This window comes from Phocoena sinus, chromosome 1 (genome assembly GCF_008692025.1).
Source record: "Phocoena sinus isolate mPhoSin1 chromosome 1, mPhoSin1.pri, whole genome shotgun sequence".
Classification (NCBI taxonomy): Eukaryota; Metazoa; Chordata; class Mammalia; order Artiodactyla; family Phocoenidae; genus Phocoena; species Phocoena sinus.
This window is the reverse complement of record NC_045763.1, coordinates 132,548,177-132,575,929: the sequence shown is the minus strand read 5'-3', so window position 1 is coordinate 132,575,929 and position 27,753 is coordinate 132,548,177. Positions and strand designations below refer to the sequence as shown.

At 41.2% G+C, this 27,753-nt stretch overlaps 1 protein-coding gene and 1 pseudogene across 7 annotated transcripts in view; one reads left to right on the top strand and one right to left on the bottom strand.

Annotated features, from left to right (window-relative positions):
• Positions 1-22,184, bottom strand: LOC116765187 (annotated as a pseudogene).
• Positions 22,185-22,878: 694 nt separating this feature from the next.
• COP1 (COP1 E3 ubiquitin ligase) overlaps positions 22,879-27,753 on the top strand; it is a 285,059-nt gene continuing 280,184 nt past the window's right edge. For 2 of the 7 annotated variants that reach the window (XM_032624425.1, XM_032624440.1), the window contains exon 1: positions 22,924-23,634. In XM_032624425.1, coding sequence (XP_032480316.1) covers positions 23,216-23,634 — 419 coding nt within the window. In that variant the 5' untranslated portion in view covers positions 22,924-23,215. Of the gene's footprint in view, positions 23,635-27,753 lie in introns of all 7 variants that reach the window. The other 5 variants (XM_032624434.1, XR_004348688.1, XM_032624416.1 and 2 more) reach the window with 5 other exon arrangements.

Here is a 27,753-nt window from a genome sequence, read left to right as displayed (position 1 = left end):
TTAGCTCTCGTTGTTGTCACTGTTTCCCAGGGTGTGCTTGTCAAAGAGATAACTCTGCCATGCCAGATTCGGGAAGGCCCCCATCTTTCGCAAGTTGGTTACATGGTTACTCAATTCTTTAATGGATTTCACCTACTCACTCAGGTAATGAGTCTCAGTAAAGTCACACAAATGGGGGTCATTTTTGTCAGTGGCCATTTTGTGCAGTTCCAGTAGTGACTGATTTACATTTCTTTCCAAGTGTAGCGCACATTCCATTGCATTCAGCCCATTCTCCCAGTCTTCACAGTCTGTTTCTTGATATCCTGAAGGAAGATTCCGCCACCTCTCTGGTTCTGCAGCTTCATCAGTTTCTCAGCATGTTCCCTCTCCTCAGGAGACTGGTGAAGAAAGTATTTGGCAGAGTTCTTCAAAGCCACATCATCGCTGTCAAGGTAGTCTGACGTGGACAGGTGGCGTAGAGCTCCAGGTTGATCTGGCGGGTGATGGCGGCCTCCGAGTCCAAATGGCAGCTCTGGCGCACCTGCGAGGGGGCCGCGGTCCTCTCTGCAGGCAGCTGAGGAGATGAGGCTCCGGTGCTGGAGCGGACGTGAAGGACCTTGAGGCAGTGAGAAGACGGGCTCCCTCCAAGCACTGTTGAAGCAGGAAATCGAGGCGACTCTCCAGCGAAGACTGTGAATTGTTTTTTGTTTATGTATATAAAAGTCTTCTTTACTCACTACTCACTGAATACTTGTGTACTTTCAGTACTATTTCACTTTTAGTCGCCGTATTTGGGAGTTTTCCCCACAGCAAGCAATTGTGCAACACCAGCTGGGTGTCCTACAATTTAATTCAGTTTTGTATCTACCCGGAGTCAACATCAGATCCCACAGGTTAAGGACACAGTCTCACAAGACTGCCCCCCTCCTTCCCCACCTCACTTTAGATACTACTTACCAAGTCCAGCATATTAGCTGTACTTCTGAAGGACTGACTGGCTATAAATCAGAGGGTTCCACAACCTCCTCAGGTTTGATTAACTTGCTAGAGCACCTCAAGAACTCAGGAAATCAGATTACTTACTAGATTACCAATTTATTACAAAGGATGTTAAAGGATACAAATGAACAGCCAGATGGAGAAACATGTAGGGCAAGGTCCCAAAGGGTTCCAAGTTCAGGAGCTGCTGTCCCCATGGAGTTTGTGGTATGCCACCCTCCTAACACATGGATGTGTTCTTGTTCACCAACCTGCTTTTCAACCCTCTAATTACCCTAGTTGGTTCCCCTGGCAACCCGCCCCCATCCTTATCCGGAGGCTTTCCAAAAATTTCCTCACGCACATAAACTCAGGTGCGTTTGAAAGGGCTTGTTATGAATAACAAAATGCACCCACTTTACCTTTATCACTCTAAAACCATTGCAGGAATCAAAGGCAAAAACCAAATAAAACAAAAGATGCCCCTACTGCTCTAATCACTTCGGAAAATACAAGTTTTTAGAGCTGAGAGGCAGGAATCACAGACAAGCACCAAAATATATATTTCTTATTATATCTCAATATCACGGGCCACCCCCTAGTTTTTGAACACAGATCCCTTACAGCAAAATGATCATACCTACCAAAGCACTTACATTTGGTGTAACATTTATATTATAGAACAGTTTTAGCAATAGTACTTACTGTTAAATAACAAAAATTCAAATGAGGAAATTTGAAGATCCAGTTGGCTTCATTAAATGACTCATGAAATGGGCACCATCCAACCTAGCAAACAGAAGGAGCTTCATCTAGCTGCAGAAAAGGAAAGGTTTTCAGTTTTTCTAAGGCAGAGAGGGAGCAGGAAAAAGGAAATCATTAGCAAAGAATGCATTGTTTTAGGTAAGGCCACTCTCCTAATAGGAACGGAAGGGCCTGTTGGCCAAATACCTCAGCGCTAACCAGGTAATTCCAGGTTGACTCATTAAAGGTTACACTTCTGCGGGAGGTTGTAACTGCAATTAGGTTAGGTATTAAGTCTTGGTTTGCTGATATGGGGCTTTAACACAAGTGACTCCATTTCAGACCTGTTGTTTATTTTTAACAGAACCAATACAAATATGCCTAACATTTGAAGAAGCCAGTGTGAGGTAGGGACAGATTTAAGGAAACAACTAATTCAACTAATTTAAAGAAACAACTAATTCATCCTATAAAGCCATTATAAACATCTTCATATTTCATATTCTTGCACTAGTTTATTTTTTTCCCTTGATCTATTCTATTTATACCTTATGATAAACTTGTGCAGAACTATTTAGCACAGAAATCAGCTTATGGTTAGCTAGACTCTAGTTCCTCCTTAGGTATTACATCCCGAGGAGGCTTTAACTTAATCTCGCAATACATTTGATCATGAGTATCAGTATTATAGGACACATTGACGTGAGGCAGTTACATCTTTCCAACAATACCACACTGCCATATGGTCAGTGCAATTCAGCTTCCTTACAGAACAAATCAGTAAGGATTACAGAGATGTATGCTTTGCGTACCCAACAAGATCTACCCTTGCCCACATAGCAGAAATTATTATGAAAAGACAGGTATCATTACAGCTGGCCATGGCTTAGTTTTATCTGGGTTAATTCAAGTTAATTGGAGGGAAAAGTCAATCACCCTCCCCATCTCGTAGGCTTGTACTGAGACTGGTTTTCATTGTGTATAAATATAGCAGAGCCCATCTTCCTCCCAAGGGGAGGATACGAGCAGTATTTAGAATAGTTCCTATCCCTGCTAACTATACTGCAGGATATGTTTAATTTCAACTTATTCTGGGGGCAAGCACAGTCATTATACATTGGTGTAAAGTTACAAGTGCCGTGCCCACAGAGAACTTCCATAAGCTCGCAGGCCTTAAGATTTCCACAGGTGTACCCCCTTGAGGCCCAGGGACTAGGATAGGGGACCATTGTTTCCTGGCCACTTCAGCCTCTATCCATATTAAAATGGTCAAGAGGACCTGTCAGGTCAGGGTGCAGGCTCTTTCCCAACCCTGGGTTCTAGTATTACCAAGCATTACTTGTGGAGTCGGCCTGATGCAGTTTGCTGGTGCTTCTTTATCTCTCCAAGCTGCTTCTTATCCTTTACCTTCTGCCTGGAAGAGAACTCCCTCTAATATGCCTATTCTAGTGAATAAATCTTCTTTCTCTGAATGCTGCTCCTCATTAAAAGCAAACTCTGCTTGTCCCAGAATACCTAGACTGGCATCTATCTCCCCTTTTCTGACTTGTGGGCCATTGTTGTTTAATCCACCACGCACGTTGTTGCTATTGCCTATTAACAGCCTGGGTGCAGTTAGGATACATATTTTGTACCCAGAAATATTGGGCACCCCACAATAGGGTTGGTCGGTCAAAGCCAGCTGTAATTTAGTTTGAGTATGTCATAGGTCCTCCCACAGCCTTCCTGTCTGAGTGGGACTGTTCCCCAGGGGACCCAGATCCACCACGTGATGCCCACTGCTTTAATCCCAGTAGGAACCCATTGTTTTTCCCCATTCTGCTTATAGCTTTCCATCCACAAAAACCAGGACGATTGTGTTTGTGCATAGCACACCACACTGTGGCGTGTTGGGCAGGCTGCCATTGTATTCTATTATAACCAGGGACCTTTCGAAGCATTTGCTCATCAAGGTTTATAGCTACACGGTAATCAGTCTGCTGGGAGCCATCCACCACAGGGTCTGAAATTCCAGTAGGAAGCAGTTCTCAGAAATCCCTTCCCAAATGATATCTTTTATAGTATTGATAGATGGAGCCTGAAAAATAGTCAAAGATACTGGAACATTATTAGGGCTTGATTTAGTCAGTAACATTGATCCAGCTCGTCACATATATCCTATGACCAGAACGTCTCCCAGACTCAGGTTTGCAGGCTGCCATCTGACTTTGTCAGTATCAAAAGCAGGGGTGGTCTTGGCAAACACAGCTTTGCCCGTCTGGGCATCTGGTATAATTCTGCTAAGAAATAATATTATTCTCGTTCTCTGAGCCTCTCTTGAGGTTGGATTTCTCTCATTGCATAACCCACTTATACACTCCTTTACTCTCAGCTATTATTTCTCCTTCTCTCATTTGTCATTTATTTTCATCCAAACTTTTCCACATTTGGAAGGGACATTAAGTTCAGCCACTGTGCTGGCCCAGATTGCTAGCAGCAACACTAGTCTAGCAAGTGCCTCCCCACTCAATGTGTTTCCTGATTGGCTGGATTATTTTAGTGAAGTCTAGTCTCCCTGCCAACTCATGTGCATACACACACACATATACACAGTGTTAAACTTCTCATATTGCTCCTTAAGGCGTGACAGTTTTGGATATGCCCACAGTCACTCTGGGGTGAACTTGTTCTCTTCCTCTCTTTCCCTGACCACACCCAGATGTCCGACTCCACTAATCGCCCGTTAGTTGCTTAATTTATTTATTTATTTTCATCAATGTCCTGGGGACATAAATTGCTCGATAAACTAATCCCATCAAACTGTAACTCCTTTAAAGAAATAGTTTCTGAAGGCAGTGTTCTATATATTTTTGTGACTCCAAAAGGAGTCCTCCCAGCTATCCTGTTCCTCAGTCCTCCTAAACCAGCCAGCCTACAGTCTGGTCTGTATCCTTATTAAATGCACGGGTCTCTATCCAACTTCCTCTCATCACAGCCTCTACTGTTCAGGCCCGTAGACTTGAACTCTCCAAACTCTGCTACAAATGAAGTCATTTCCTTTGGGAAAAGATCAGGAGCTATCTGTTTTATGGCCCACTTCTCTCCCCAGGAAAAATTTCTGAGCCCAAGCTCTGAAGCTGGGGTTGGGAACAATGGCAAGTTTCTCTCTGAGCGACACCCCTGCTGTAAAAACTGAGTGCTCAGTGATGTTGCGGGGCCGGGAAGCAGCAGCCTGAGACCCTCTCAGCTTGCCTCTCTTGGCATGGAACAATTGCTCCTAAGCTGGGGCCAAGACAATTGGGCCCCAGTCTTCTCAGCAAGCTGTGACAAAGGCCCTGGATTTCTCTTAACTTGCACAATAGCCCCTACTTCCTAAGTTGGCAGTCCTTTAAGTCCTTAATACGTCATTGGCACAGCAGTACCATAGACACCTACACAGATTCCTTTGATATTAATAGAATGTCTCAGTTCACTCTCTTTCTGCCTACTGCCATCAGGATGTCCACATTTATAAATGATTCCCTCCTAACAACCAAAAATTCTCCAGTTAACTTAGTGTAAGTTGGCTTTCCTGCCTGTTTCCATTGGAAAGTATGAAAAAAATCATGTCCTCACTGACATGCAAGGCTTTCTCTTACCAGAATGAGGGATCACTTTCTCCCCAGGCTCTATTATACTTATCCATTCCTAAAAGATAGTGAAACCGAGCAGGCCCCTGTGGGACCCTCCTGGGTAAAAAAGCCTTTCCATGTCCCCAGTTTTCTTGCTTATAGGAAAAAGGCTTCAGCCTCCTAGAGCTTCCCTGAGTTCCAAAGGTCAGATTCAAACAATTACTAATTATGGAGGGAATGCAGAAACAAAGGAAAAGCAGTCAAGAAACAATAATGGAGAAATAAAGCAGAGTCCTGGCTCCTCCTCAAGGGATATACATAACAATAGATCTTTGAGTTCTTCTATAGGAACTAAGCCCTCCACCCAGGTGAAGGTTGGTAACTGCAGGCTGAGCACAAGATTTCTGGAACACCACCCTGTTACCAACCAATCAGAAGAAAGTCAGACACCCTGTAGCCCTCACCCCAAATTTTGCCTTTAAAAACTCTTCTCTGGGGACTTCCCTGGTGGTGCAGTGGTTAAGAATCTGCCTGCCAATGCAGGGGACATGGGTTCTAGCCTTGGTCTGGGAAGATCCCACATGCTGCAGAGCAAATAAGCCTGTGAGCCACAAGTACTGAGCCCACATGCCACAACTACTGAAGCCCATGCACCTAGAGCCCATCCTCCCCAACAAGAGAAGCCACTGCAATGAGAAGCCTGTGCACCGCAATGAAGAGTAGCCCCTACTCACCACAACTGGAGAAAGCCCGTGTGCAGCAATGAAGACCCAATGCAGTCAAAAATTTAAAAAGTAGAATAAAAAATAAATTTATAGTAAAAAAAAAAACCTCTTCTCTGAGATCCATTGGGGAGTTCAAGTCTTTTGAGCATAAGCCACCTGCTCTCTTTGCTTGGCTTTTAAAATAAACCATTCTCTGCTCCAAACTCTGACATTTGTTTGGCCTCACTGTGTGTTGGACTCTTGAACTTGTGTTCGACAACAATAGGACTTTCTGAGGTTTATTATAATAAAAACAAGGTAACATTTTGAAGGGTAGCAGAATATGTCATCCCAAAATATGCCTCTTTGGCATAAGGATTAATGTGAACTGATTATTTTTAAGAAACTGTAGATATAGAAGCTCTGAAAACAGAGTAGAAATACCCTTTTGTAAGAGAAATCTACATTTATAAAGGAAATCTATGTTAGAAATGGAGCCTACGCCAGGAAGAAGGCTATTTCTAGAGATAATTTTTTCACTTGAGAGACTTATCTGCCCAGCAGGGCAACCTTTATTTACCAAACACTTTCACTTCTCAACTAACCAAGAATTGACTTTTCCTCTTTGAAGCCCCATAAGTATATAATTAAAATCATTATGTTTCCTCCTGTTAATCTGTCTCCTTACTCCAGGCCCCTACACTTTGGCTCACCCTCAACCTAAGCCAGTATACATCCTCTCCTGAGAATAAACTGGCCTCAGGTAAAATAAAATATTCTCTGGTCTACTACCTGAATGTGCCACGCATTCACACACTTCCTGTTCCCCACACCTAGTTCTTTCTAGCTTTGTTTACTCTTCTCTTTTTGCCTAACTAGGGAGTTGCTTACAGACCTTACGGTCAAAGCATTCTTTCTCCCTGTAAGGCCAGCAGGTCCGGGGAAGGGCCCAGGGAGCCAGACAGAACCCCCGCCAAAGTGGCTGATGCAACCAACACCTGACATTGCTACACCACTCGGTCCCGGTCTTCCAGCTCCCTGACGGGTGGAACCAACAGCTTTGAGGCTGATGCAACCGACACCTGACATTGTCACAACACCCGAGAGATTACCAAAAAAGGGCTGCTTCACACAGCAAGCACCTCCCCTGCGTCCACCCCTATAAATTTTGTTCACGCCCACACCCGGGCGCGACTTCTCTGGCCCCTTTCTCTCCGACCATTGAACCTCGCCTGGGAGCGTTCCCAAATAAAGCTTGCTTAAGCTCTCCTCCGTTTTTGGTGCCATTCCTTACACTCCCTGTGGCAATAACCTCCCTCCTCAATTTGCAATAGTTCATTTCCCTCACTTGCAATAATCCTTTCGAATACAGTCTCAACTTCACTAAATCCAGATTTGATTTTTATTCCAGTCTCATCAATGATTTCTCTTGGTATTGCCTACTCTGTGACATCCCAAACATAGGGTTTTACGTTTTATGGTTAACCTTGAGTTAATACTCAGGATAAAATAATGAGACACCACATAGAGTAGAGCAGATTGCTGCTGTTCCAGCTGAGGTCATCATATACCATCTAGCCTCCAGCCAATCCAGCAGACACAGGAGGGAGTCCAAGTGAGACCTGAAGAACTTCCCAGTGGAGCTCAGTAGAAATTGTCAGCTTGTAAAGTTATGGACTCAAGTGACTGTTAGTGGTATTGTTTTAAGCCTCTAAGTTTGTGGGTATTTGTTATGCAGCAGTAGACTGATGATACATTGACTGAACACATGAATGAAAGAATGAACAAATGGATGAATGAACAAATGAATAACATCAGTCTGGAGACTGTATTCCTTCCCAAGTAGGAAGAAGGCAAACAAGGACTTCCAAAACAGATAGCAACTGGGGCTTCTGATCTGAGATGATATATAGTAGATAAACTGACAAGGATGAAAATATGACTTTTGAGTGTATATTTGAAACTTCAGTTGCTTTGGGGGTGTTTGGAAGTGTATCAAATATATCACCCACCAAAAATACGGAATCACGATACTAAGAGGATATTAGTTCTCTGAGTCATGCATTCACGCTAGACTAGAAAATATCTTCATGATATTGTAAAAACTCAAAATCACAAAGGAAGTTGGATAAGTCTTTAAGGTATCTTGAAAATATGGGAGCATCTTAATTCAATATCTATTTAGTAAAAAATATATGAACCTTGTCCTCTATATACCACACACTTTGCCAGATGCTGGGAATAGACCAGAAAAGACATAGTCATTGCAATCAAGAATCTGACAGTCTAAATTTTAAATACATAATGTATACAAAATTTTATCCATGTCCAAGAGATCCAAGTTTTAAATTACCATTTATTTTGTGTAGGAAAGTTTATAAATTCTGATCTCTATCATAAACATCTGAGTCAGAGTCATTCAAACTTTTCATGGATCTGGAGAGAGATAGAAATGGGGAAGATCAATGGGCTTTTGTCTCATTAAAGCCAGTGCTGTTCCAAGCATTATTTTTTTTAATTAATTAATTTTTTTGGCTGCATTGGGTCTTCATTGCTGTGTGCGGGCTTTCTCTAGCTGTGGCAATCAGGGGCTACTCTTCATTGTGGTGCGCAGCTTCTCATTGTGGTGGCTTCTCTTGTTGTGGAGCACAGGCTCTAGGCATGCGGGCTTCAGTAGGTGTGGCACACAAGCTTCATTAGTTGTGGCACATGGGCTTAGCTGCTCTGCAGCATGTGGGATCTTCCTGGACCAGGGATTGAACCGGTGTCCCCTACATTGGCAGGTGGATTCTTAACCACTGCACAACCAGGGAAGTCCCAATCATTATTTATTTCACTCAGTGTTTTATTTCAAATTTACTCTCTGAGTTGTAATATGCTATGACCATTGTTAGTATACTTAATTTACCGAAGTCACTATGATACCACATTGCCAAAACCACTGATGAGAAATTGATTTAAAAAAATTTTTGTTTCTTCATCACTCTAAGCAATCAGAATGGATGATTGGTCAAACTAAAACTGTTATTTTTATGTCATAAATTATAAATATTTTTCTGGAGCTTTGTTGACAGAGAGTTCCTATAATTTTACATATGAATCAATAGAGAACCAGAAAATTTAAATGGCCTTCCCATGTTCAAACAGCTAGTGGGTAGTAGAACAGAGGAGGGGATCGAGTTATTCTCTCTTGTCATGAGAAGTGTTGTCTCTTTTATATCATGTTTTCTCTGATTGTCTAATGTTGCCTACTTTATGGTGACTTCTCCCCTTCAGAGTACAGTATTAAAAAGTGGTAACTTGGCAAAATATAATAAAGATGTAAATACATTTATATTCATTTATACTTTCTGGGAATGTGCTTTCAGGAAACAAAAGAGATGCAGAAATTTAAAAAAAAAGAATATGACAGTCTAGTTGAAAGGTACTGACGATTACAATGTTAAGTGCAATGAGAACAGTAAGAAATTTATTGCCTGTGTAACTAAATACTTTGGGTTAGTGCTGATATCAGGTATGGCACGATTCAGGGCTGAAACGACTGGTTAGAATTTCATTTCTCTCCATTTATTAATTTTGCTTTCGTCTATGTTGATCTCATTCTTGGGTTCCACATGGTAGCAAGATGGTACCAACATGGTGGCAACAGCTATGACTTCTTTGGCTTCAGATCCAAAGAGAAAGGAGCAAGCTCTCCTTCCTAGATGTCCCAGGAAAAGCTCCTCTTTCTTGAGTAATTTGTCCATTCCTGAACCAATAACTCTGCTGGGAAGGGTGGGGGAGGCACTAATAATGTGATTCACTGATTTAAGTCTGGATTATGTGTTAAATTTGCTGGAATTTTGAGTTTTGGCTCTCTCTCCCATGGACCTAGTCTCATGGACTGAAAAGGAGAAAGGGCACAGATCCACACATGTCACCTGCTTATGGGATCTTAGTTCCTTGACCAGGGACTGAACCCATGCCCTCGGCAGTGAAAACGTGGAGTCCTAAGCACTGGACCACCAGGGAATTCTCACCACATCATTGATTATGCATTCTTTTCTCATGGAAAAAAAAAGGAAATAAACTGTGAGTCTTAATACAATATCATTCTCTGGAAAGTCCCACCAAGTACACCATTAAAACAAACGGAACATATAATTTTGCACAGTTTCTATGAATAAAATCTCTATTCAAATTTTAACAGTTTACTATTAAAAATGGCTCCTGACCACCTATTAGTTCACTAGGGCTGCTATAACAAAATACCACAGACTGGGTGTCTTAAAAGACATACATTTATTGTCTGACAGTTCTGGAGGCTAGAAGCCTGTGATCAAGGCATCTGCAGGGTTGGTTTCTCTTGAGGCCTTCCTCTTTGGCTTGTAGATGGCTGCCTTCTTGTTGTGTCCTCACGTGGTCTTTCCAATGTACATGCCTCTGGTATCTCTGTGTGTCCGCATTTTCTCTTCTTATAAGGACACCAGTCATATTGGATTAGGGCCCACCCTAATGGCCTCATTTTAACTTAATCATCTCTTGAAAGACCCTATCTCCAAATGTCATATTTTGAGGGATGAGGGATTAGGGCTTCAACATACAAATTGGAGTGGGGAGGAATATAATTTAGCCTCTAATATTACCTTTCTGACCTCATTTCTTCTCTCTCTTTCTCTTACTTTCTCTCTCCCCCTAACATGCTGCTCCAGCATACTGGCTTTTGAGTTTCAAATACTAAGCATTTCCCCTGCTCAGGGCCTTTACACATGCTCTGATAATCCCTGCCTAGAATGATCCTCCCCTGCTGTTCCCTTGGCCCACTTCCTCTTTTATTTCAGATCTCTGCCCAAACATTAGTCTCAGAGATGGTTTTGACCAACTTAAGAAAAATAGCATTTCCATCAGTCAACTTTGTTTCACAGAACTTATCTGATTTAAATGTTAACTTATTTTTTTACTAACACATAAAACACATGAGGAAGGAACCTTGTGTGAGTACTCTATCTCCAGAACTCAGTACAGTGGTTGATACATGGTAAGTCTCCGACAAATGCTTGCTGAATGAATGTATATAATTACTGAAGAATAGAGAAAGACTGACCCACTGAACCTCCTACAAATGAGTAACTAATTTATGATTGGATGTTATTTACTAATCATATCTGTCTCAGGAACCAAAAGTTATAAAAAAAGAACCAAGTGAAAATATTTGGTAGGAAAAGTATAATAATTGATAGGATAATAGCAGATGGATGCAGCCATAAAACACATTAGTGAGATAAGATAGAGAAACTCTACTAGAAGGTAAAAAATAAACAGAGAGAATATAAGTATAAAATTATATACATATATATATATGTAAGAGGTAGAGAGGATAGAAATAAAGTACTTAACTGAAATTTCAATTAATCGAAATCTTAGAAGGAAAGAAAAAGGAGGAAGTATGTGATGAAATATGCAATGATCAATTTTCCAGAATTAAGGAAAAATAAAATAACTCAGATTGAAAAGGTACATAGATTGGTAAATGAAAGAGATAAGAAAAAAGGATGTATATTAACAAACTGAAGGATAAAAACCATATGATCATCTTAATAGATGCAGGAAAAGCTTTTGACAAAATTCAACACCCATTTTAAGAACTTACCTCAACATAATAAAGGCCATATATAACAAACCCACAGCCAACATCGTTCTCAGTGGTGAAAAACCGAAACCATTTCCACTAAGATCAGGAAAAAGACAAGGTTGCCCACTCTCACCACTATTATTCAACATAGTTTTGGAAGTTTTAGCCACAGCAGTCACAGAAGAAAAAGAAATAAAAGGAATCCAAATCAGAAAAGAAGAAGTAAAACTGTCACTGTTTGCACATGACATGATACTATACATAGAGAATCCTAAACACGCTACCAGAAAACTACTTAAGCTAATCAATTAATTTGGTAAAGTAGCAGGATACAAAATTAATGCACAGAAATCTCTGGCATTCCTATACACCAACAATGAAAGATCAGAGAGAGAAATTAAGGAAACAATACCATTCACCATTACAACAAAAAGAATAAAATATCTAGGAATAAACCTACCTAAGGAGTTAAAAGACTTGTACTCAGAAAACTATAAAACACTCATGAAAGAAATCAAAGATGACATAAACAGATGGAGAAATATACTATGTCCTTGGACTGGAAGAATCAACATTGTGAAAATGACTATACTACCAAAAGCAATCTACAGATTCAATGCAATCCCTATCAAACTTCCAATGGCATTCTTCACAGAATTAGAACAAAAAATTTTACAATTCGTATGGAAGGACAAAAGACCTCAAATAGCCAAAGCAATCTTGAGAAAGAAAACTGGAATTGGAGGAATCAGGCTCCCTGACTTCAAAATAGACCACAAAGCTACAGTAATCAAGACAGTATGGTACTGGCACAAAAACAGAAATATAGATCAATGGAACAGGATAGAAAGCCCAGAGATAAACCCACACACATATGGTCACCTAATTTATGACAAAGGAGGCAAGAATATACAATGGAGAAAAGATAGCCTCTTCAATAAGTGGTGCTGGGAAAACTGGACAGCTACATGTAAAAGAATGAAATTAGAACACTCCCTAACACCATACACAAAAATAAACTCTAAACGGATTAAAGACCTAAATGTAAGGCCAGAAACTATCAAACTCTCAGAGGCAAATGTAGGCAGAACACTCTGTGATATACATTACATCAAGATCCTTTTAGACCCACCTCCTAGACAAATGGAAATAAAAATAAACAAATGGGACCTAATGAAACTTAAAAGCTTTTGCACAGCAAAGGAAACCATAAACAAGATGAAAAGACAACCCTCAGAATGGGAGAAAATATTTGCAAATGAAGCAACTGACAAAGGATTAATCTCCAAAATTTACAAGCAGCTCATGTAGCTCAATATCAAAAAAACAAATAACCCAATCCAAAAATGGGCAGAAGACCTAAATAGACACTTCTCCAAAGAAGATATACAGATTGCCAACAAACACATGAAAGAATGCTCAACATCACAAATCATTAGAGAAATGCAAATCAAAACTACAATGAGATATCATCTCACACTGGTCAGAATGGCCATAATCAAAAAATCTAGAAACAATAAATGCTGGAGAGGGTGTGGAGAAAAGGGAACCTTTCTGAGCTGTTGATGGGAATATAAATTGATACAGCCACTATGGAGAACAGTATGGAGGTTCCTTAAAAAACTAAAAGTAGAACTACCATACGACCCAGCAATCCCACTACTGGGCATATACCCTGAGAAAACCGTAATTCCAAAAGAGTCATGTACCACAATGTTCACTGCAGCTCTGTTTACAATAGCCAGGACATGGAAGCAACCTAAGTGTCCATCGACAGATGAATGGATAAAGAAGATGTGGCACATATATACAATGGAATATTATTCAGCCATAAAAGGAAACGAAATTGAGTTATTTGTAGTGAGGTGGGTGGACCTAGAGTCTGTCATACAGAGTGAAGTAAGTCAGAAAGAGAAGAACAAATACCGTATGCTAACACATATATATAGAATCTAAAGACAAAAAATGGTTATGAAGAACCTAGGGGCAGGACAGGAATAAAGATATAGACATAGAGAATGGACTTGAGGAAACAGGGAGGGAGAAGGGTAGGCTGAGACAAAGTGAGAGATTTGCATAGACATATATATACTACCAAATGTAAAATAGATACCTAGTGGGAAGCCACCACATAGCACAGGGAGATCAGCTTGGTGCTCTGTGACCACCTAGAGGGTGGGATAGGGAGGGTGGGAAGGAGATGCAAGAGGGAGGAGATATGGTGATATATGTATATGTATAGCTGATTCACTTTGTTATAAAACATAAACTAACATACCATTGTAAAGCAATTATACTCCAATAAAGATGTTAAAAATAACTTACACTGTAAAAAAAAGAAAAAGGATGTGATCTCAGGTTTAAATACTAAAAGAGGGTGAGAGATGAAGGTGGGGAATGATGCAAATACAGGCAGTCTTGCTCTAAAGCCTGAACCCCATTCACTATGACCTAAATGTCACAGTACACTGATATCACAAGTTATGAAAAAGGTTATATTAGGCTCAGTAATGATATATCAAAAATATTAGCTATTATTTGATAATTATTTGATATTTAAACTTCAATTTATGTTGAATATATATATATATATTTTTTGCATGGTGTGAAGGACTTCATTTATAATCCTTCTAAACAATTTCCCCAGCATGATTTATTGAATAATATTAGCACTGTCTCTGTCTAATATTTATATATCTTCCTTTTTTTTCAGTGCTTGCTAAGAATTTGAAAAGCATATTGAAATTTTTGTGAATTATTAGCTAGGGTAATTTGCACTAGTTGCTGCAATAAACTTTCACATTTCAATGACTCTTCCTCATTCTGTGTGAGCTTTGGGAGTGGTCCCCCTGCTACTTTGGGTGCTTCTTTCCCTAACTATCCTCAGGCAGTTTCCTCACATGCTTGTCCTAATCAGTATTGAGCTGAAGACTTAAGGAAGAAACTCTTCAGATTGTTGGAGCTCTCTCTTTGTACAGCCCTTTCCTCTCTGCAACTCTGCCCTGAAAACGCTAGCCACTGGATTCTCAGCCACTTCTCAGACTCCCACTTCTCTTTCCTTACCTGAGACCTGGGTCCCCCTCCCTGTAGTGTGGCCTGGAGCTGTTCTTCAGGCAGTAAGCTGGGGCAGTTGTAGGGCTTACCTCACTTTCTTCCCCTTTCTCAGGGATCACTGCTCTGTACTACCTGATATCTAATATCTAAAAGCATTGTTTCATTTAGCGTGCCCTTTTTAGTTGTTTCATGTGGAAGGACAAATTTGGTTCACATTACTCCATACTGTTCAGAAGAAGTTCCTTGAGTGTGTAAATCAGAGTTCATTCTTAAGCAATCTTTTTTTTTTTTCCCCAGAATGTGTAGAGCATGAGATTGTTCCCTAGAAGCAGAGCCTGAGATGGGAATTCTTATGAAAGTGATTTAATGAGGGTTTGCTCTCAGAAGAACAGGAGTGAAGGAAGCAGGATAGGGTAGGGGAAGAAAACTAGGCAAGACTGAGGTCTCAGCTGGAGACTACTTTCAGTCTAGTCCTCCAGGGAGCCTGGGAGCACCAACTACACTGCAAAGTTGGTCCCAAGGAGGATGGATTTTCATTTACCCTCGTGTCAATCATTGGCCATTGGCTGCCAGTGTGGGAGTGGTAGAGGGATAGGAGCAGGTTAGTAAGGTTAACATTCCAATACACAGAAGAACAATTTTCCGGAGCCCTTGCTCCCAGCTCCAGTATCCACAATGGCAATCCTCCAGAGAAAGCAGCTGTCAGCCATTAGCAGCCAACACTCAGCAGCTGGGTGCCAGGTAAACAGAATCTGGGTTGGGCACCATCAGTATCTACAATACGTGGTAAGCACTTCATGTACTTTGATGTGTGAAAATATTTTTATTTTGCCCTCACACTTGACTGATAATTTAACTGGTTTAAAAACTTTAGGCTCAACATAGACTTCTTTCAGAACTTTGAAGGCATAGTTTTCTATTAGCATGTAGCTTATAAGACATCTGTCTTAGCTTGGGCTGCCATAACAAATTTCCATCGAGTGGACGGTTTAAACAACAAACATCTATTTTTCACATTTCTGCAGACTGGGAATCCAAGATCAAGGAGCTGGCAGATTTGGTGTTTGATAGGAGCCCAGTTCCCGGTTTGTAGATGGTTGTCTTCTCCTTGTATTTCACGTGGCAGAGAGCAGGGAGAGATAGAGGGAGCAAGCTCCTCTATCTCTTCTTCTTTTTTTGTTTTTGTTTTTATTTTTGGCCGTGTTGGGTCTTCGTTGCTGCACACGGGCTTTCTCTAGTTGCAGCGAGCGGGGGCTACTCTTTGTTGCAGTGCGTGGGCTTCTCATTGTGGTGGCTTCTTCTTGTTGTGGAGCACGGGCTCTAGGCGTGCAGGCTTCAGTAGTTGTGGCACCTGGGCTCAGTAATTGTGGCTCGCGGGCTCTAGAGTGCAGGCTCAGTAGTTGTGGTGCCCAGGCTTAGTTGCTCTGCAGCATGTGGTATCTTCCTGGACCAGGGCTCAAACCCATGTCCCCTGCATTGGCAGGCGGGTTCTTAACCACTGAGCCACCAGGGAAGCCCCTATCCCTAATCTAATTAGCCCCTAGCACTAAACCCATTCATGCGGGCTCCACCCTCATGACCTCATGATCGTTTCCCAAAGGCCCCACCTCTTAATACTGTCACACTGGAGGTTAGGATTTCAACATATGAATTTGTGGGTGGGGACACAGGCATTCAGACCATAACAACATGCAGTGTCAATCTGATTCTCATTATTCTTTTTTTTTAATTCTGTATTTTAAAATTTTTGGCCACATCGTGCGGCATGTGGGATCTTGCCTGGGAGTGAACCTGTGCCCCCTGCAATGGAAGTGCAGAGTCTTAACTACTGGACCTCCAGGGAAGTCCCTGATTCTCATTACTCTTAAGTAATAGTTATCTTCCTCTATATTGAAAATAATTTAGTATTTCCTTTTTATCTCTGATGATCTGAAATCTCATTGGCAAAAACATTTTTTTCATATTTTTGCTTGGCACTTTTTGGGTCATTGGATCTCACTGTAAAGTTTTTATTCTGGTCTGGGAAGTTTTCTTCTAACATTTCTTTGTCTCTTTTTGCCCTTCAATTATCCCGTATCTAATACTCAAACCTCTGGAAATTTATTTTTATTTCCATGTGTTTTAAAAAATTATTAGACCTCATTATTTAGAGCAGTTTTAGGTTTACAGACATATTCAGCAGAGAGTACATACAGCTTCCGTATCTCTCCTCCCTGCCAACAGTTTCCCCTACTATTAAGGTACTACATTAATGTGCACTTTTAATTTTATCAGTAGATTATGGATTATGTAGTAGGCAGATTAAAGCCCCAGGAAAGATGTCCACGTCCTAATCCCTGAAACCTGTCAATTGTTAATGGTACAAGGTAAAAGAGATTTTGCAACTGGAATTTGTTGACTTTAAGCTAGGGAGGTTGGGAATTCCCTGGCTGTCCAGTGGTTAGGACTCCATGCTTTCACTGCCAAGGGCCCCAGTTTGATATCTGGTTGGGGAGCTGAGATCCCACAAGCCTCCCAGCATGCACCACCCCCCTCCAAAAAAAAGATAGGGAGGTTAATTTAGGTTGGTTCAATGTGATCACACAGGCCCTTAAAAAGTAGAGGAGGAAGGCAGAAGATTCAGTCAGAGAGATACGGTGTAAGATGGTCTTGACCCACCTACTGGGGCTGGTGATGGAGGAAGGGGGCTGTGAGCAAAGGAATGCAGGTGACCTCTAGAAGCTGAGACTTTTCTTAGTAAAGAAAAACCAACATCAGTCATATGACCACACAGAATTCAATTCTGCCAACAACCTGAGTGAGCCTGGAGGCAGAATATATTCCCTAGAGTCTCCAGGAAGTAAAGTAGGCCTGCTGACACCTTGATTTCAGTCTTCTGAGATGCAGGCAGGGAAACCAGTGAGCCTAAATTCTGTTACTATAAACTCCTAAATTTGTGGTAATTTGTTTTGGCAGCAATAGAAAAATCATACACTGCTATTGGTCCTGCAGTGGATACCAGTACTCAATTAGATTTTCAGCATGGAATTCAGCTTGTAACTTCTTCAGAGGTATTATCAACATTGGTTACATCCTGGTACCAACCAAACATTTGAGAGTTACGTAGTATTACACAGCAAAGGAAGAATGAAGAATGGTATATGATACTCAATTTTAATTTATGATTTGGGTTTAACTGACTCAAAACCATTACATGCTCTTGTATCAGTTCAACTATCATCAGAGATCACCCAGATTTAGCAAACCTCAGCTGTGGAACATAGGGTGGAGTGCTGGGATTTTGGCCAGCAGCTTTACTGCTTTGACCTAATTCTTCTAAACTGAAGATGAGGTAATACCAGTTTCTACTATTTCACAATAAATTGATAAGTGCAAATGCAGTTGATGAACTGGTTTAATGGAAGATGCCCAGGGCTCTGTGTGGGAGGACTCAATGAGTGTTGAGAAAAGAAATACCTGCTATACCTGAGTATTCACATTTAGAATATAAGAATTACCATAGGAACTCAGGAAAAAGAGGAAACATATTGGCAGATGGAATATTTTGTTTTAGTTGACATCACCTTCAAAGGTTAAGAATAGACTCCCAAACTAACTTCTCTTCCAACCTGATATAAATCTAATTATTATATCCAAATACTCTTCATCCTTCATTCTAGGCTGTTTACACAAATTCATAATTCAGTGCTACTTTAGCATTCCTAGTTTCTTACAGAATTCAATGGGTGATAGGAGTGGGTATTGGAGGAGATATCATAGTATGATTTGCCAGCAAATACATCCTAGTATACTCAGGGTACTAGGCAGAAAGAAATATCACTCATGATCTAGGAAGAGATTTGATACAAATTATAGTGGATAAGGTACTGTTTTAAACCTTTCTTGATTCTAGCTATACATACGTTCCCAGATCTCTTAGGTATGTGACACTACACGCATGGATGGTCAAATCCCAGGGGCAAATGACCTGCAATGTTATATGCTTCAGTTTCAGTGTGAGGTGTTTTTTCTTTGGCTCTTTAATATTACCTGGTCTCCACCTCATGATGACATCAATTGTTCTGTTTTTGCAGAATGCATTAGACCTCATTTTGGTTTATGATCTTTAAGTGGATCTAAACCTACCCATATATTCATAAAATCTGTACACATTCACCACACATAAAACAAGTTTATGTTTTTCTAGTCAATGTTGGCTTTTCCCAATCTTGCTTTGTTTCTTTTCGGCTGACTAAACCTATTCAGTAACTTGCATTCACATTCATACAGCTCTACCTATAATTCTTCATTGTTACAATACTTCTGATTGGCTTAGGCCGTATTTTACAAGTACTTTGACTAAAATTGCTAGCAGTGGGTTGCAAAAGGAAATTAACTTCTTTTAATAGGATGACTGACTTACTAAGGTATTAATGCTGTTAGTTTACCTTCTCTAAAAAGTGCTTGTAATTTTATACAGAAAGACTAGAAGGGCATAAAAGCTAATGATGCAATTCCAGCACTGAAAACAGCGTGGTAGACATTTTCAGAAGAGTTGTCCTCAAATTATAAGAAATTAGCTCTCCACAGGTAACAATCTACCTCTGGTTATTATTATTTTTTTTTTTTCTACCTCTGGTTTTGATGTATAAATTGGAGCTTTTAATTTTACCAGTGGATTATAGATTGTTTTCTGCTGGATGTATTACTATGTTATTGCATTTCATAAACTCTTCTATTTCTTTCCTTCCATTCACATGGACAGAAAATATTTTTCTTCTCAATTTAGCTGTTTTAGGGAGGATCTTTTTGGGAGATTGGTTACCAAAGGGCAGGGTTAGTTGAAGATGGAAACCACTGGCCATATTTCCCTAAAATATTGTATTTAGATAAGACACCTTAGAAATAGGTCTGGGAAGTTCAATCCTCTTGGTAATTCCAATCCATCCTTAACTACATGAGACTTTACTTCAGAAGTGTTTTTGTAGAAGACTTTGCAATTATTAGGGCTTAGTTTTTATTTCACTTTTACTTTTATTTTTCAGTAATGTTCTCTTCTCTTCTCCTGTTAGCTACTTATCCTGAATTGGCTGACTTCCTGTGTGTGTGTATGTGTGTGTGTGTTTTGCCATTCTTCCTCTTTTCTCTTCTGCTTTCCCAGAAGATCTTGCCATTAGAAACTAAAAAGGACTGTGTACTTTCAGAATAGTCTTTATACATTTATCTGGTATAAAAGGGAAATTCTATTGCATCACATTCCCTCAGCTTCCTTTTGTGAATTCAGATTTTACTGAAGATAGGTTCCAAAGAGATACAAATAAGCATTGATAATTTTTTCCTAGGAGACTTCTCAGCTGGGGTCATATCACTTTCTGTCCCCTGAATAAGATAACTGGAAGGAAGAGGCTATTTTACCTATTTCTCCTATACGCCCTACAATACTAATCACAGTATTTCTCAAAAGGTTACCTGCATCAGGTTCACCTGGGTGATAAGAATGCATATTCATAGGTCCTAGCCCAGAACCATAGATTCAATATCTCTGGAGACAGAGCTCAGGAACCTGAAAGTTTTATTTCTGTTACGTGCTGAATTTTCTCCTGTGCCTTAGCCTGAATTTTCAGTCACTGGCTAGATATGCTTACTTGAATGTATTTTCATCCCACGCTCACTTAACACATCCAAAATTAAACCATCCACTGTCCACCTCTAATTCTGTCATGCTGGTATACGTGAAGCCATCATTGGAGTCACTCATCCTCGTGTTCCCTCATTTTTACTTAATCAACTTATTGGCCTCTGTGCCAAGCACTGGGAAGGACAGTGATGAACAAGACAGACATGGGTCACGCCCCCAAGGATCAAGAAGATTATTTTAGAGAGAGCAACTTAATCCTGTAGATTCTTTTGTGGTTTTGTTTGTTTTGTTTTTCAGAATACTCCTTTACTTTCCTTGTCTGCACCCTAATCTAGAATCTCATCAATTATGCTTGGACTGCTATAATCTTTTCCTAATTAGTCTCTTTGCTCCTAATCTCCCAGCTCTTCTCAAAGATTAATCTGCTGAAAACGTAATCTTCAAAACACCACTTTCAATATATTTATCCCCACTTAATGGCTTCATTATTTCCAAATGCTTGTAGTTTATTTTACAAAGTAGAGTCAAGGCTCTTTACAATATGGCCCCCAAATGAATTTTTACTGAATGAACTCTTTTACCTCTATCAAATAGACATCTGAACTTGATTTAAGCATTTTTTACTTATTTATTTTCTGGGCTCATGACTTTAATTACACTTTGACTGACCAAACCATACTTTTCTCTTCAGGCCTAACTTTTCCTCCCTCAGCATGGCTGGCACTAAGCACTTGCTCTTGCTTCAGTTCCTACGTTGATTCTCTGCTTTACTCATTAAGCATGTGCACCTTGGTAATATTACTTATCTTTCTATGTATTTTTCTAATTCTTCAATTATTCCATAAACTTTCTGAATGTAGAAGCAATGTTTTATATACGTCTTTATCTCCTCCTTGCCTAGTCTAGGCCTATATGTAATAAATGTTCAATAAATATTCATCAAATTCTTTATATTCATTTATTCATCCATTCTTTCATAAAAAAATTATGGAATGCCCACTGAGAATATAGTCCTCTTTTGCATGGAGCTTAACTTTTAGTGGGACAGAGTTTAAGCAAATAATTAAGATAAAAATGAGATCAATTGCTTTATTTGTTTGCCAAGAAAAATTTAACAAGCACTTACCATAGGCCAGGAATTGTGTTACGTGCTGAATTCGCTGGGAATACAAAGCTGAAGTTGATAGGCTAGTAGAGGAGAATTATACATATAAGCTACTAAAATACAATGCTATAAGTGCAAACAAAATATCCTAGGGGCACAAATGGGGGCAACTCTTTCTGCCAAGGAGTCAGTAAGGCTTCACATTTTAGATGGGTCTTGAAAGTGAATTTAAACAAAGGACTGGATAACACAATATTCATAAAAGGAAGGTGGTTGTTGGAAATCTGACATGCCCATTCTTATATCATTATTCTGAGCAGAAACCTGAGCTGGGAACATGAAGGTGATCAGCTAAGGCAGACTTGAGCCTTACGATGGTTCACTGCCAGGTGAATGGCTAGCTATTGTTGCTGGGCCTTCATCTAGGCCCTTCCCTGGCCCTGTCCCCTCAGCATGGACAGCTGTTCCTAGGGAAAGGCCGTCCAGTTGCCCCTATAGTCTTCAATACCCAGAACAGAATTAACTCTGAGATCTTTCCCTCTGAGAATCATAGAATGATAGCGTTGTAAAGGATACTGAAATCACAGTTTAGTTGTTTCTAATTTACATCCCCCAGAATCTTAGGGAGTCTCAAAATGGCAAATGAAAATCTGTAATCAACTTTCAATATTTCAAAAAGCCTACCATAAATTGCGTCTTTTGGTGGTATTAACTGCCAGGTTTCCTTGTTTTGTGCTAAAAATCATATCAGACTCACCTTAGACGGAGATTTTAACTGAGCTGTGGTCCGATTAGGCATGATTTGTTTTCCCATTATTATTATGCTTAATTTGGTAAATAACTTTTCAAAACAAGATATCATGGTCGAATGCATACAGTTGGTGACACTTGCTACAATGTTTGCAATTTACAAAGCACTAGTCACTGACTTCAATACTGTGGAACGGCTAACAGCAAAGCCCAGAGTCCTTGACTCTCAGTCCAGTGCTCTTTTCAACTGCTCAGAGCTTCTAGATTCTTTCCGTGTGCCCCAGTCTTCAGGGCCTTCAATCCCCGACTCGGAAGTACCTGTCGTACCCTCGCCACTGGGTTATACTGCCTGCCTCCCAAGCGACAGCTACCGCTCCCGGTTAACGTTCAGGAATGCGCCTCGCCCTCACGCATGCGTGGTGCAACTGCCCCGCGCCGGCGCCGCTCTTCTTGGCCTGAAGCGGGAACCTTGGGTAACCCGCAAGGGTCGGCGCCCAGGGCGCGCGTGCGCAGTCGCTTTTGGAGCGCTTTCCCCCCTCCCCTTTCCCCAACCCCTTGCGCCACCCCTACCATCCGTTCCTCTCTCCGCAGCCCTGTCACCCACTGAGACGGCTGGCCCTACCCTCGGGCAAGTCACGAAGGAAACCAGCTCTTGACGAGGGCGGCAGTCGCTACTGGGCCGCCGCCGCCGCCGCCTAGGGCACGTTGAGATTGTCTGAGCGCCGCCCGCGCCGTGTCTAAAGTTGTATCCCCCGCCGCTCCCGCCCCTTCCGCCGCTCGCGTGCGCGCACGGCCGGCCCACGGAGCGCCCGGGTTGGTTGCGGCGGCGATCGCGGCGGCGGCGGCGGCCTAGAGAGCGGTAGTGGTTGCTGCTCTTGTTTTAATAGTTCCCTCCGCCCCCTCCCGTCGGACGCTGTTGTGTGGTTGCCGTACAAAAATCAACTTTATTGTTCCTCAGCCCCACCTCCCGGCGCGGCGCGCCTACTCAGGATGTACTGAGGCAGAGGGGAGGAAGGCGGCGGCGGGTCGCAGTCGCGGTCCCTCTCCTCCGAGCGCCCGGCCGGAGGGGAGGGAGTCACGATGTCTGGGAGTCGCCAGGCCGGGTCGGGCTCAGCCGGGACCAGCCCTGGCTCCTCTGCGGCCTCCTCGGTGACTTCCGCCTCCTCGTCCTTATCCTCTTCACCGTCGCCCCCTTCCGTAGCGGCTTCGGCCGCGGCGCTGGGGTCCGGCGGGGCGGCCCAGGCCGCGGGCTCCGGCGGCCTCGGGGGCCCGGTGCGGCCTGTGCTGGTGGCGGCCGCAGTGTCCGGCAGCGGCGGCGGGAGCGGCGGCGGGGCGGTGTCCGCGGGCCTGTCCCGGCTCAGCTGCGCAGCCAGGCCCAGCGCCGGCGTAGGAGGGAGCAGCTCCAGCCTAGGGAGCGGCAGCAGGAAGCGACCTCTGCTTGCCCCCCTGTGCAACGGGCTCATCAACTCCTACGAGGACAAAAGCAACGACTTCGTCTGGTGGGTTGGACGAACAGCCTCCTCGCCCTCTCTGCGTTAGGAGTTTCTGCTCTTGGGGCTGCTGGGGTCCGGGGTGAGGGCGGTCTGTTGGGCGCTGTGGCGGTGTCTGCAGAGGCATTCGAGCGTTTGCAGCGGTTGGTGGGCTGAGGTGGGGGAATGTTGGAGTCCTGACGCAGGGTGGGAGTACTAAAGAGGTCAGTGCTGGTGGGGAGAAGTGAAGGGAGGTTAGGGAATAATAAATAGGGGGGGAGATGAAAGGCCAAATTAATGGCTGTGCATGAAAGGGGAAAGCTGGGCACGGAGGTTTGGCCTTGAATTTTCTGCCTCGCTGGTGAATTAGGTACCCTGTCAGTCCGGATTTCTCGTTGAGGTGAATTAAACTTGTAAAGGGAGAGGATTAAGCTTCCCGGGATGCTGAGGGAGGGAGTTGTGGGTCAGAATTTGCTTATTGAAGCATGGTAGATGATGCTCTAAACATGGGTATGGCTGTTTTAAGAAGTGGTATTTGATGTAAATATCCATCGTGTGTGTACGTGTAAATTATCTCCTCCTGCTTCAAAGGCTGGGTCACTTTTAAATTTGTTGTTGAGGCTCCTGTAGTCAAGAGAGTCTGTTCACAACAACTTCCACCTCTCAACTGAATGTCTTGAAAGAGGGGACCACGTTTATTAAGTATCATCCATGTGTCAGATGTGACTGCACTACACTTGTATTAACACATCAGCGTATACTGGAACGTCGGATTTGAGAAAAGCTAGGAATTAGATGTGTTGTCATCGTAGTTAGCATCTTGAATGCTACGCAGTAGTCCTGTTATGACATTTGGCATAGAGGGATTATACATATTAAGTGAAAAATGGAGTTGATAGTCTTGCTTGAGAGTGTTTCCATTTTCGTTGGGTTTTGTGTTCAAAATCCAATTCAAATGGTAAGATTGCAAGAAAGGATTTGCTTTTAGCTGAGTGAGAACTGGTAGGATTTTGTGCTTTTCCTCTGGAGGAAATTGTTGATAGAATAGAATACTAGTGATGTAGGAAGTTGGCTTGCACTGTCACTATACGGGAAGTTGATTCACTTCAGGGTTGAAGATGGTCCGAGTTGTTGTCATTAAATATGATAAGACTAGAAGTTGGGACTATAGGAAAGTTATTGATTAGGCTTATAGTTTCTAGTTCTTGCAGTAAAAATACCTTTATTCATACTTTTGCTTTCGTCATAAATTATTCTGGATTCAGAATTGATTCATTTTTCACTGAAACTGGGCCATAATTGTAATTTGTAAATAATTTGAGCAGCTTATCGTTGGGTATAAGATGTGTTTGTGTTCATAGCCAGTAGAGAATCCCATAAGATAAAGTAGAAGCTAATGAAACAAAGTGAGGGTTTGCACAGTTTGTCTTTTTAGCCACCATTTGCATTTCACTTTTTAGTAGGTTAAAAGAAAACAAACATGCCAGCATCCATATAGGTACACTAAGATAGTGTGAAAGGTGTGAGAAAGAAGGAGATTAATCATTCATTCAACAGATATTTCTTTGGCACTCACTGTCTGCCAGGCACTGTATGCATCTCATTATACTTACTATAAGCCATTTTATAGGAAGTTGGAGAGGGATGGGAGAGTATAAGCAGCTGGCACTAATTTTTATTGTTTAGGGGTAAGATTATTAAAATTTTTATTAGTCTGTCAACTAATTTTTAAAAATTAAAATCCAGTCTCTTGAGTCTTAACCTGTTGTTTAGATTTTTCTGCTTCCTTTTTTTTTTTTTTGCGGTACGCGGGCCTCTCACTGTCGTGGCCTCTCCCGTTGCGGAGCACAGGCTCCGGACGCGCAGGCTCAGCGGCCATGGCTCACGGGCCCAGCCGCTCCGCGGCATGTGGGATCTTCCCGGACCGGGGCATGAACCTGCGTCTCCTGCATTGGCAGGCGGACTCTCAACCACTGCGCCACCAGGGAAGCCCTTTCTGCTTTCTTTTATATTCCAAGAGGAAGTGTCCAGTGAGAGTCATGAGTTAAAAATTCCTAATATTTCACTTTCTAAGAATTTCATAGTCCTCTGTTTCTTTTTCTGGTGAGGTTGAATATTCAGAAGAATTCATTAATGGAAATCAGTTTTCCTGATTCTCCAGCTAGATTTGATTTGGCCAAGCATTTGGGGCAGGAAGGTGAGGATTAGGCAAGGCCCAAGGAATCCTTTTCATTTCTAATTGGCTCTGGGTGGTTGGTCTTGTCTGCTTCAAGGTCAAACTGTGAACCAATCCAAATTATTCTAAGCTTTTACAGCTAAATGAGGCTTAAGTTTGAATAATGATAACAATTCCTTATTCATCATATTTTAAAGATATGTTTATACTTCATGTTTCATTTTATCCTAGAGCAATTCTGTGAAGTTATATAGAACTTCCAACTTTATATAATACTAATATAATTGTATTCTCATTGAGGTACAGAGAAGTTAAGTAACTTGGTTTTAGATTGGGTAGCTCAAGGACAAAATTAAAACTCGTATCTCTGAATTCTCAATTTAGTGCTTTCTTTGTATGGAATTTAAAAATTTCATATCTATAAGTTGAAGTACATGTATTTAGCTTCGTGGTTCTTAAATGTGGTAGACTGAAGGGAAACAGCTGTTTCATAATCACAGGAGATAAATGTCTTTATCCTTAACTACTCTCTCCCCTTGCCTGTCTGCTTGCCCATGTCCCAACAGGACAAAACTGAATTGGAGGCTGGAGTGGGCAGTGTAGTTTGCAGAAGCTCCCTTGTTAATAATGATATGTCCTCTTCCCCTCCTTGAGAATGGTTGATTTAAGGTCAAATGCCTAATTATCTATAATACATATTGGCCTCTCCTGACTCATATTTGAAAGTAAGTTTATATTTAATTGCAGAATTGATGAACATTTTAGGGATTTATAGTTTTTACTTTAATATTTCTTTCAAACAAAGGATTGAAAGTATCGTCAAGTTGCAGATAATTCTAACAGTGTTTTATAGATGGAGACTCTGTAGTACAGTAGAGAGTAGTATATAGCTTGAAGTTGGATAAATCTTGGACATTCAAAGGAAGTCTTTGTTACTTTGATTTTTCAAATTTTTCTTACAAGATTCATTTAAATTACGATTCATTTAAATTCGTTTAAATTATGTTTAAATAGCCTGTGTTTGAAAGACAATTTCTTTCTTTTATGTTATCACATTACTACTGCCTCTGCATTAGCTTTTCCAACCCCCTGAAATAACCTTTTCTACCTCTTCAAGTCCCAGATACTCTCTGAGTTGTAGCAGAAATAAGTATTTTTAGGTAGATAGTAAGCCCCTTGTGGGAAGGTTACCTCTGCCTGATAAAATGTAGGTAGAATCTACATGAAATCCATCTACCATTTAATAAATTCTCATGTCAACTATTAAAAATGGACTATCCTGAAGGAGCTCACGATTTAACGTGAAGAAAGACTTTTAATCACATAATTATAGTATCACATCCTGGCATTATTGCTTCTCTTAGTACCATGGCAGATGCTAAATACTTTTCTGAATTCAGATGTTGTCTCACGGTCCTCAACATAGCACTGCAGGCAGCCACTACCTATTAATTACATTTAGCCCTAAAGATGAAATCTGTTGACCATTCTTGCTACTATAACTGTTTTCCAAACTATTAAAAAGTGAAATAAAATAGCAGGTATCATAGAACCTGTCATTATAAAGATAGTTTGATGAAACTTTTGGTTACATATTTATGTACAATGTATAAGTACTTACTGGGTATAAGGCCTCAGTTTAGTTTAAGGATGGGCTTTTGGCTCAAAGCTCAGTTCGTATAGTTAATAATGGTGGTATCAGTATTTATATCCAGACGTTTTGGCTCAAAGCTCAAGTTCTTAACCACTATATTGCTTTGCCCTTCAGAGGCTGGAGATTTTGTTTAAAATCAGCTTTATTAAGATATAATTTGCATACCATAGCAGTCACCAGTTTTAAGTGTATAGTTCAATGAATTTGACAAGTGAATACGTCTATGTTACCACCGTAATCAAGATACAGAACATTTCCATCACACTAGAAAGTTCAGTGTGCTACACCTTAGCACTCTGTCTTCGAACCTCATCTCTGA